The 12,720-nt window shown below is 37.2% G+C and overlaps 1 protein-coding gene across 4 annotated transcripts in view; it reads right to left on the minus strand.

Moving 5' to 3' along the window:
* The window catches only part of DCHS2 (dachsous cadherin-related 2), a 259,479-nt gene that overhangs the window by 141,180 nt on the left and 105,579 nt on the right, over nucleotides 1–12,720 (minus strand). For all 4 annotated transcript variants that reach the window (XM_063664223.1, XM_054485608.2, XM_054485610.2 and 1 more), the window contains exon 2: nucleotides 4,018–4,209. In XM_063664223.1, coding sequence (XP_063520293.1) covers nucleotides 4,018–4,209 — 192 coding nt within the window. The remainder of the gene's footprint in view (nucleotides 1–4,017; nucleotides 4,210–12,720) is intronic.

The following is a 12,720-nucleotide window of genomic DNA, read 5'->3' on the forward strand; positions in this document are numbered from 1 at the left end:
TTCAGGGGAAGACTACTGAGTCATTACCAATCTTGTCATCTTTCTCTTTACCAACCTTTTTGACTATGCATTTCTGAGGGACATGTACTGCTAATTAATATTGCAAAGAATAATTATTATAGATGCAGAAATCACCCTGTAAAAACTCAGTTCATCACAGAAGAAATTCATGAGGATTGTGCAATCAACAGAATAAATGCTGCACACTGGATAACCTTGTATTTGTATATATGTTTACATACATATATACATACTATATGTGTATACATACACATACACTCACATGAAAACACATATGTTGCTTTCTCTCCATATATTCTGAGGCAAACATAAGGAATGCTGGAGGCAGTTTTAGGTCCAGAGTGAAGGTTGGGGATTTGTTAAAAGCCTGTGATGTGGAGGCTTTTCTAGAATTTGTTTTTGCATCCCTGAGATGGTGCCAGGCCCCGTTTTCACATAAACCTACTTCCAGGAGGGGTCCTGCTTCCAGGAGGGGACCTGCTCACAAGAGAGTTCCCTCCTGCACACAGCTCCCTGCCTGGATCTCCATTCAGCCTCATACCTGCAAGACAGGCAAGAGGGCAAGAAGGAGAAAATCACAGCCAAGATGGAGAAGGTGTGCAAGCACTTATGGAAGAAGGAAAACTCGAAGCTCTGATAACCCATTTCCAGGAACCAGATGTTAAAAAGACTCAGATTATAGAAACATCACGTTCCTCACCTTCACCAGGGCTAAATGTGTCATTCTCTGCTCATCCTGAAAACAATGAATTGATCCTTTTTGGAGGTGAATATTTTAATAGCAAAAAATCTTGCTTATATAACCACCTCTATATCTACAATACCAGAAAAGACACCTGGATTAAAGTCAAAATTCCCAATGCACTTCTGGGGCACTGTGCTCTCCAGGCTGTGGTGGTGCATTGATGTGACAGACAGGTTATGCATGTTTGCAGGGGAGCTTGCTTCTCCTGATGGACAGCAGTTCTACCACTACAAGGATCTCTGTGTCCTGCATCTGGCCACCAAAACCTGGGAGCTAGTTGAATCAACAGGGGCTCGTTTAGATCACAGTGGACAACAGACAGTAGCCTGGAAGACACAGATAATTCTTTTTGGTGGTTTTCACGAGAGTAGTGTTTTAAACGCATTATTCAATTCTAGGATGGCATTATACAATTGTCTCAAAATCTATAAAGAATACATTTCTAAAGCCTTGGATTAATATTTGAGTGTGTGTCTATCGGGCTTCAAATAATTACATAGACTTGAATTACTATAAATTCTGTTTACTCCTATTTTTTGTTTCCTACATATTTTCTTACATAGAGTCAGAGATTCCTGAAACCACATAGTAAGGTATTGGCAAAAATCTAACCAAACAGATCATGAATATTTTATTGAATATAAAGGGCTTTACTTCATGTTCATTTTTACATGTTTACTTGCAATATGTTTAGACTCATTCTTGAATCGGTGGATTCTCTCACTAATTTCAAAAGAGAATGATTAGACCAGAGAGGTGTTTGTAGGGTCCGTCTATACAAAGGAGTAGTAAGCAGATGAAAAAGAAACAAGGAAGGTCTTCAAAATGTATAAGTGAAAAATATACTTAAAGTCTGCAAAATGAAATAAGTGAAAAAAAATCAAAGTGCAGAACGGTGTGTATAGTAGGTCACCTTTTCTGTAAAAAATACAAATTGAACGCATTGTTTCTAAACTGTATTTGGAAATGTAAATGGTCAAGAATAGTCAAGGCAATCTTAAATTAGGATAAAGCTAGAAGAATGTATGATACCATGACCTATGATAAAGCTAAAATAATTGAGAGATGTTGCTAGCACTATGGTGGATAAATAGGTAAAAGTGAGAATAACCATTTCAGTAAGTGGTGCTGAGTTAACCATAGGGAAAAAAATAACAAAACTTCTTCCCACTAGATTGAAAAAAAGGAAGTATGAAAGGTAAAACAAAACAAAAGTTTTGGAAGAAAACAATAAGAGAACATCTTCATATCCCCAAGATAAGCAAATATTTCTTAAAAGAACACAAAAATCACTAGCTATAAAGGGAAACAAACTGAGAAACAACTAAGCTCTATTATAATGAAGAACTTCTGTTCCTCAAAAGAAACCATTAAGGATAGAAAAGGCCAGCCATGGAATGTGAGAAAAATATATAAAATAAATATATCTAACAAAGGACTTTCAGGCCAAAAATATAAAGAACTCATGCAAGTCAGTAAGAAAAAGATCCAACAATAACAATGGAAAATGAATAAAGGATTTTCTTCTGTGAAGAATAGACACTTCACAAATTATACAAATAGCAATAAACATTAAAAAAACCTCATTAATTATCAAACAAATACAAAGTAAAACCCCAATGTGATATACCATTACATAAGTACTATTATTGCTATAATAGAAAAGGCATTAAATATCAAATGTTAGGGAGAATGTGTAGCAAATGAAACTTTCATACTTTACTGGTGGGAGTGTAATTCTATTCCTAAGTATATACTCAAGAGAAGTGCTTACATTTGGCCACCACATTGCAAGTATAAAAATGTTAAAAGAAGCATAGCCTAAAATGGATACCATCAATTATAGAATAGGTTAAAATTATTGTATATTCACATAAAGGCATACTATAAACCAGTGAGAATGAGTGAACTATTGCTATACACAACAGCATAAATGATTCTGGTAAATAATGTTCAGCAAAAGAAACTCGATAGAAACACATACTGTATGATTCCATTCACTGAAAGTTAAAAAAATTGGTATACTAATGCTTGGTGTTAGAAGTCAACAGTGGTTTCTAAAAAGGCAGGGATGGGGGGATGGAGGGGTGCAGTGGGGACAGTTACAACAAGAGGCAAAGAGGGGGCTTCTGGGTTCTGGTAACATTTTCTCATTTGCTTTTATGGGTCTGTTCATTTTGCAAAAATCCATCGAGTTATACATTTATTATTTGTGCATTTCTCTGTATGCATTTTATATATCAATTAAAAAGTTTAACAACAAAAAAAGACAAAGGAATCAAATTGAAACTGCCTTCATTGATCAAGAATGGGTCAATGAGAACATCAGAAAGGATAGGGTCAGCAATGTATTGAAATACATCAAATTTTTTAAAATCCAGGAATTTATACTCAAACTAGGAAAAAAAAATTATTGTTTACCTTTGGAGATAGTTAAGACAGCAAGTTACTATTCAAAAAAAACTGGTAAAATAAAAACAAATAATCAAGCCTTATCCTGCAATTCCTGTATGAATTATACTTAAGAGTAATCAAATAGTTGTTGTGAGAACATTTTCCTTATTTGAAGAATTCCAGATGATAAATGCAAAAGGAATAATAAAATTCAAAAGTTACCATTTTTCAGCCTCTAATAAAATAATGGTATGTGTCTGCTGTTGCAATAAGAAGCAAATGGCATCACCTAAATGAATCTGAAAACAATCAGCACTCTGTCTCTAATGTCAGTTTATAAGAAATAGAGGGAATGAAAGAACACAGTAAATGAATCCCAAGGATGTAATCAGCCACATTTAGCATGTGGAAAATCTACCAGACAAATGACTTGGTTTTTTAAAAAAGCCATAGGAGAACAGGTAAGAGGCCTGTTATAGATGGAAACTTAAAGAATATATCAATTAAATCAATTTGTGAACTTATTTGGATCTTCATTCAAAGAAACCAACTATAAAAGACATGTTTCCACAATCAAGAAAATTTAACATAGAAAGGATATCAGATATCATTAAAGCATTATCATTAATGTTTTGTAGTTCTGTGTTTTTAAAGTCATTTTTTAGAGATATTATTGAATTATTTACAGGTGAAATAACATGCTTGATATTTGCTTCAAAAAAATTCAGCAAAAGAAAGAGGGAGTGACACATGAAACAGAATGACCCAATTGTTGATCATCATTGATCCTCTGTGATGTATACACAGTGGCTCACTTGTGATTATGTTTAAAATAAACTTCATATGTAAAAACTTACCCCATCCTTAGCTTTCACCAGGAGATCATAGGTAGCTGGATCCCTTTCCCTGTCGATATCTTGAGAAACACAGATTTGCGCATCATGAGGGTCGATCCGGAATGCCTGAGGTGCTTCATAGCTCAGGAATCCATCATAAAGAGAATACTCAATAAAGCCATAGAGTCCTGAATCTGCATCAGAGGCTGTCACCTATGAGACAGGAGGGTGATCAGGAGGAAATAGAAATGCTAGCATTACTTTTCAGTTAGTCACGAATTATTAAAATAATTTGCACAACCACATAACCCCCATAGCTATTCACAAAGCCTAGGCTTTGGTTTCATATCTCTCTCCTCGCTTACCTTCTGTGATAATTCCCCCTTCACTTTTCTTCTTTCTTTGTGAGTTCTCCTTTTCAATATCTCTTGCCCACTCCTATCTTTTCAGATGATCTCTGAAAGTTTGAGGTCCTTAGGGCTCAGCCCTGTGTTCTTTTGTCTTTTTATTTCATTCACTATACCTAACTAATCTCATCCAGTCTCAAAGATTTAAGAATACCCATAGGATTAAGGACTTGACAGCCAAGCTGTTGATTCCCTCTCATACCTAGGCCTTCAGGTGATAGGCTTGATGCCCGCCACCTTTGAGAGCAGCAAGGGGAGGGCCAAGAAATCAAGACAGTAAATGCCACCATTACTAGAAACCCAATCCCAGTGACAGAATTCTCACTGGAATGTGAGAGTTGAGTCTCCCTGGCCAGCTTTCCTTCTGGGAGTAATGTCCCAGTCAGGGCCCTGCACAGTGGCATAGCATTCAGTCTGCAGGTGCCTGTAGGTACATGGGGAATGAAATGCAGCCCATGCTGTGCTCGCCAAAACAGGCACAAACACTGACATGCCCAGAGGAAAAGGCACTGTCTTATTTTGCCATAGGTACCACTTATGTTACCAGCAATCCTGTGCCTGATAGAAAAGATGAAGCAAGTGAAATTATGAAAGCACTTAACTTATTTATACTAACTGTGGGAGTATATGGTGAGAAATACAGCAGGCTCTATAGAACTCAAAAAATTCTCAAGCTCATAGGCTTATGATAGATAATGCTTTTAATTTACAACCCAACTAACAGTAAGAGCAAACACCTACATAGCACTTACAATAAAAGCAGCACTTTAAGGGAAGACAGAAAGGAAGAGAGGAAGAGAGGGAGGAGGGAAGGAAGGAAGAAAGGAAGGAAGGAGGGAGGGAGGGAGGCAGGCAGGGAAGGAGGGAAGGAAGGAAGGACGGAAGGACGGAAGGAAGGAAGGAGTCTATGCTACAGAACACATACTCTTATAAGAGCTAAAAGTACATTACGTACTTGCAACCTATAGGTACTAACGTTCATTCTTCAGATCAGACAAGTCAGGCTCAAAGAGTTTATGTAATGGGCCAAAGGTCACATAACGAATAAATGTCAAAACTGAAATTCATATCCATACAATTGGCAGCAGAGGGCATGCTCTAATGACCATGATCTATGTGCTGCCTCCCAAGTCTGACACCTTGTCATATAATCCTTTATTTACAGAAAAATCAGACCCCAAATCTCCTGACCTTCCTCTGATGCAGAATGTGCTAGATTATGTGTAGCACCATTCCAAGTAAATGTTTACCCCAGGTATATGTTGTTTCTCACCATAATATCATTAACATGAAGAAAGGCAACTAGTAGTGGTGCCTGTGCTCTTAAGTCTTAGCTGAACCTTCTATTCCATGTGATCAAATTCCAAATGGGTTCCAGAAAGCAGAAATATAAAGTGATGACAATTGGAAATGAAAGAGAATTAAGCAGATTAATTCAGAAAGTCCAACTTCCCACTAATGGACATCACAGAAAAAGAGAAGAGAAAACAGATAAAATGGAAAAAAAAGGAGCAAAGGAGCAGCTATTTCTTTGGTTCACAAGGACACATATACGCAAGGTCCCCAAAGTCACTCTGACAGGGAAGGAGAGAGATGGAAGAGGCATTCTGGCTTTTAACTTCTTTGGCCCAGAAGCTGTGCTCAGCTCACATTCCACTGGGCAGAACCAGTTATGTGTCCCCAGCTTAGCTGCAAGGGAGGCTGAGAAAAGGAGAGGAGCATAAGGATATTTGGTGCATACAAATAGTCTTTGTCATACATATCATTTAGTCTAGAATATATGAAGACAGGCACATAAGATCATGTAGGTCTCCAAGTAGATGTAGTGAAACTTAAGCAAGAGGAAAGTTATACCCAGAAATGGCTACCCAATGCCACCCTACTGTAGATTTAGTTTTGGAAAATAATTCTGGCTGTCTTGCATATATTTGTAAGGCTTTTAGGAGGGAGGCAAAAATTAAAGACAATTTCATCGCCTACAATATTTGTGCTCCTATTATACTCATTTAACTCTGGACTGAAAACAAAATAATCAGCTTTTCATCAATATCATATACATGCAGGAGCCACACCTTAATTACAGTACTTCCCTAATAAAGCTTCATCCCGATAACATGTTCAACAAAGTTTTCAATAAACCTTCTCCTTCATCCTGTTCCATCTTGAGCATATAACCAGAATGTGACTTTTGGAGCTATTTTGAAGTAGTCTAGCTTAGTGGTTCTCAACTAGGGACAAGTTTGCCCCCCAAGAAGACATTTAGTATGTCTACAGACATTTTTGATTGTCACAACTGGGGAGGGGTTTCTACTTTCATTTAATGGATTAATTTAATGGGTTAATTCGAGAGATACTGCTACAATGTATTATATAACATCCTACAATACATAAGATAGACTTCACAACAAAGAATTATCTGACCCAAAATGTTAGTAGTGCCTAGACTGAGAACCCCTGGGCATGATGAAACTCCTACCAATTGGCAGTGTTATTTTCCCACTTTAATTGTCTATTTCTTAAACTGATGATACAGCCTTTAAATTTATCTTTTCTCTCATCTATCTCATATTCTGTAGCAAAATTATTCATCCTGTGCAACCATCTAACATATTTATAAGTTCTTCTTATCACTTCTTCTCATATTGTGATTCTTCTCATCAGTTGGGCTGAAGCAGGAAATCCACAAATTTCCCCACTACAAAGAACTAAACTCCAAATACATTTGGTCTATTCTATTCTGACAGCTGTTAATAATTTAGCAGCTTCAGGTTCCTGAAGACACCAAATATATCTTCTAAAGCCATATGGTATTCTCAATAACTTTGGCTTCATTGAAAGACACATACGATGAACTTTTAAATTCTAAAATTCATTCTTAGCCTTTAATAGTACATATTAATAAGTGATTCAGCTTATATAAAACAAATTTCCTTACTTCCACTTTCAAGACCTTTTTCTCATCTGGACTTTTGGCAAAGCAAAATGTAAGGAGACAAAAGTAGGATAAGAGTACTGATCTTAATTTATGTTAGCAATTCATATTCTGAGTTTCAGAATCATAATATAAGAATGTTTTTCTCCCTGTTTTGACCAAAATACCTAAAAATATTGACCTAGTATTCTCAATAACATATCCCACCTATAGGGTCTTGAATGCCTAGAATTAATATTGAGTCATGAATGCCTAGAATTAATTTGACATCTTTCTAAGATTTATATTTTCCAATATCCATTGACTGATGCATAAAATTTAGGCAGATTGAATAATAGAAAATGGAAATGGCTTTGTCAAAGCTTCAAGAGGAAATCTTGCTTAGTTAATAAGCTCCGTGGGTCCTTTCTCCAAAGATGGTTGTTTAAACTGAAGCAAGAGGCACCTGGCCAACTCTATTATCGCAATCTTATGGTGCTGATTGAGCATCAGAGGATATCTCAAGAGGATTTTATCCCTACTTCTACTTACTGAGCCACATTACAGCACTCTCAATAACATTCCTGTGTTCTTCATCCTAATCCCAATTTACCTATTTTAGACAGAGATGAATCTGATACTTTTTACTGTAAACTTCTTCCAATTCAGAATTGTTCTCCCCAAGTCTGATCTTTCACAAGTTTGATGGAAACATTATAAAAATTAAAATCCCCCGATTCCATTGTTAGCTTTCTGAGATTTAAATAATTTTTATCAGACAAGGATATACACTCTCACCACTCCTATTCAACATAGTATTGGAAGTCCTAGCCAGAGCAATCGGGCAACAGAAAGAAATAAAAAGCATCCAAATAGGAAAAGAAGCCAAACTATCTCTCTTTACTGACAACATAATTCTATAGCTAGAGAATTTGTAAGACTCTGCCAAAAGGCTCCTGGAACTGATAAACAACTTCAGTAAAGTTTCAGGATATGAAATCAATATACAAAAATCAGTAGCATTCCTATACAGCAATAATGTTCAAGCTGAGAGCCAAATCAAGAACACAATCCCATTTACAATAGCCACCAAAAAATAAAATACCTAGGAATAAATCTAACCAAGGAGGTAAAAGATCTTTACAAGGAGAACTACAAAACACTGCTGAAAGAAATCATAGATGACACAAACAAATGGAAAAACATTCCATGCTCATTGATTAGAAGAATCAATATTGTTAAAATGGCCAGACCGTCTAAAGCAATCTATAGATTCAATGCCATTCCTGTCAAACTACCAATGTAATTTTTCACGGAATTATAAAAAAACATTCTAAAATTCATACGGAACTGAAAAAAATGCCCAAATAGTCAAAGTAATCCTAAGCAAAAAGAACAAAGCTGGAGGCATCACATTATCCAACGTCAAATTATACTATAGGGCTACAGTAATCAAAACAGCATGGTACTGGTACAAAAACAGAAACATAGACCAATGGAACAGAAGAGAGAACCCAGAAATAAAACATCACACCTACAGCCATCTGATCTTTGACAAAGTTGAATAAGCAATAAGGAAAGGACTCCTTATTCAATAAATGGTGCTGGAGTAGCTGGCTAGCCATATACAGAAGATTGAAACTGGATCCCCACCTTTCACCATATACAAAAATTAAATGAATTTTAATTTCAACTAGATGAATTTTAATTTTAGTACACAATAATTCACAATATACAAATATTTAAATGGACTAAATATTAAAATGTAAGACCTCAAACTATAAGGATCCTAGAAGAAAACCTAGGAAACAACATTCTGGACATTGGCCTTGGCAAAGAGTTTATGACTAAGTCCTCAAAAGCAATTGCAACCAAAACAAAAATTGACAAGTGGGATCTAATTAAACTAAAGAGCTTCTGCACAGTATAAGAAAATTTCAACAGAGTAAACAGACAACCCACAGAATGGGAGAAAACAATCACAAACTATGCATCTGACAAAGGTCTAATATCCAGAATCTATAAGGAACTTAAATAATTCAACCAGCAAAAAACAAATAACCCCATTAAAAAGTGGGCAAAAGACATTAACAGACACTTCTCAAAAGACGACATACAAGCAGCCAACAAACATATGAAAAAAATGCTCAATATCACTAATCATCAGAGAAATGCAAATCAATACCACAATGAGATGCCATCTCGCACCAGTCAGAATAGCTATTATTGAAAAGTCAAAAAATAACAGATGCTGATGAGGCCATGAAGAAAAGTGGACACTTATACACTCTTGGTGAGAATGCAAATTAGTTCAGCCACTGTGGAAAGAAGGATGGAGATTTATTAAAGAGCTACCATTCAAACAATAATCCAATTACTGAGTAAATATCCAAAGGAAAATAAATTATTCTACCAAAAAGACACATGCACTTGCATATTCATCACAGTGCTATTCACAATAGCAAAAACATAGAATCGACCTAGGGACACATCAGTCATGGAATAGACAAAGAAAGTGTGGAACATATGCACTATGGAATGCTACACAGCCATAAAAAAGAAAAATATCATGTCCTTTGCAGAAACATGAATGCAGCTGGCTGCCATTATCCTAAGGGAATTAACACAGGAACAGAAAACCAAATACTGCAGTTCTCACTCATAAGTGGGAGTTAAACATTATGTACATATGGGTATAAAGATGGGGACAATAAACACAGGAGACTACTAGAAGGGGGAGGTTGGAAGAGGGTTGAAAGTCTACCCATTGGTTGCAAGTTCATTGCCTGGGTGATGGGATCAATTGTACCCCAAACCTCAGCATCACACAATACACTCACATGACAAATCTGCACATGTACCACTTGAATCTAAAATAAAGGTTGAAATTACAAAAAATAAAGTAAAATACAAATAAATAATTTTTATTACTTCCTTCATAGTAACATCTAGGTAAGAATTCCTCCCTATGAATGTGTCGTGAAGACAGGAGACAAATTGAAATCACTGGCCCTTGAAGGCATGTTCCATGGTTTTTGGATGTTCTACAAGTGGAATTGATCTGCTTACATCCCCCTCATCAGGATAACAGGGCTTCCTCCCCTTCAACATCAGTGGTCAGTCCAGCCATTTATACCAGCCAGACTCCACCCAAAAGGCACGATGTGACAGGGTTGGCCATAATTCCTGTATCTACTCCTAAGCAACTGTATACCTAACTCAGCAAAATTTGTGAAAAAAAAAAAAAAAAAAAGTTCTCAGAGCCCAGTAGCCCAGTAAAAAAGAGTAATAAAACAGGAGTTCTAGTGGGAAAAAAATAGCAGCACTTGCAATGAAATTTAAAATTAAATAACCCACTTTAATTTTTTTCTTATTACAATTTCCAGTTTTTCTATCCATGAGCATTTAACAAGTTGTTTGAAGAAACAAAGTTATTAACACAAAACACACATAGAACTTTACATAGAAAAGAAGAAAAAAATCATTAAATAACGTTTTACATTTGAAGCACTGGACAACCACTGACCCTGCAGCTGAAATAGGACTATAATATTCCAGTGGAACTTGGAATCAGCATCGGGGCCCACAACTAATGCAAGTGCGCCACTCTCTGAACACCACTTGGCAAGTTCACCAAGTTCCAAAGTCTAATGATCGAGGCTTGATCTTTATTTTCTGAATCATTTGGCAGCCTTTCACACAGCTAGTCATTGCCTCCTTATTGAAACACATCCTTCATCAGACACCACGTTATGGCCCTCCTTCTCATGCACCACCTTACTGACCTCACCTCAGTTTCCTTCACTGGTTTTGTGTTCTCTTCCTGGCTTCTGAACACTATAGCACCCCAGAGCTCAGTCTTGGGACTACCTCTTTTCAATCCACACTGACTGCTTGTAGGGGACTGAATGCTGGCCTCCAAAAAAACTCTGTCAATGTTCTAATCCCCAGAACCTGTGAGATTATCAAATAAGAGAAATAACTATTCTCTTATTTGATAAAGTAGTGACTACTACCTTATATGGCAACAGACATGATTAAGTTGAGGATTTTGAGAGGAGAATCTTATCCTTGCTTATCTGGGTGGGTCCTATATCCAACAAATGTCCTTACAAGAGATAGGCAGAGGAAGGTCTGCCCAACAGAAGAGGAGGAGGCAATGTAACCAGGGAAGCAGAGATTGAAGGGATGTGGCCACAAGTCAAGGAACACCGACAGCCACCAGAAGCTGGAGGAGATAAAGAATGGATTGACCCCAGAGTCCCCAGAAGGAGCAAAGCCCTGCTGGATTGCAGACTTTTAGTCTCCAGAACTGTGAGAAAGAATAATTTCCACTGTTTTTTTTTAATATGGAAATGTTTTTTATTTTTATTTTTATTTTTTTTATTACACTTTAAGTTTTAGGGTACATGTGCACAATGTGCAGGTTTGTTACATATGTATACATGTGCCATGTTGGTGTGCTGCACCCGTTAACTCATCATTTAACATTAGGTATATCTCCTACTGCTATCCCTTCACCCTCCCCCCACCCCACAACAGGCCCCGGTGTGTGATGTTCCCCTTCCTGTGTCCATGTGTTCTCATTGTTCAATTCCCACCTATGAGTGAGAGCATGTGGTGTTTGGTTTTTTGTCCTTGCGATAGTTTGCTGAGAATGATGGTTTCCAGCTTCATCCATGTCCCTACAAAGGACATGAGCTCATCCTTTTTTGTGGCTGCATAGTATTCCATGGTGTATATGTGCCACATTTTCTTAATCCAGTCTATCATTGTTGAACATTTGTGTTGGTCCCAAGTCTTTGCTATTGTGAATAGTGCCGCAATAAACATACGTGTACATGTGTCTTTATAGCAGCATGTTTTATAATCCTTTGGGTATATACCCAGTAATGGGATGGCTGGGTCAAATGGTATTTCTAGTTCTAGATCCCTGAGGAATCGCCACACTGACTTCCACAATGGTTGAACTCCGTTCTCCAGGCTGGAGTGCAGTGGCTCAATCTCAGCTCACTGCAACCTCCGCCTCTTGGATTCAAGCAATTCTCCTGACTCAGCCTTCCAAGCAGCTAGGACTACAGGTGCATGCCACCATGCTCAACTAATTTTTTTTTTTTTTTTTGCATTTTTAGTAGAGACAAGGTTTCACCATGTTGGCCAGGATAGTCTTGATCTCTTGACCTCGTGACCCACCCACCTCAAGCTCCCAAAGTGCTAGGATTAAAGGTGTGAGCCACCATGCCCAGTCCAATTTCTGCTGTTTTAAGCCACCAAATTCTTGGTAATTTGTTACTGCAGCCCTAGGAAATTAACACACTCCCTGAGTGGTCTGACCAGCCCACGGCACTACACCAGTCTCTGTGCCAATGACTCCCCAGTTCTAAATCTCCATCTGGGCTCCAGACT

Source organism: Pongo pygmaeus, chromosome 3 (genome assembly GCF_028885625.2).
Source record: "Pongo pygmaeus isolate AG05252 chromosome 3, NHGRI_mPonPyg2-v2.0_pri, whole genome shotgun sequence".
In the NCBI taxonomy this organism is placed as follows: Eukaryota; Metazoa; Chordata; class Mammalia; order Primates; family Hominidae; genus Pongo; species Pongo pygmaeus.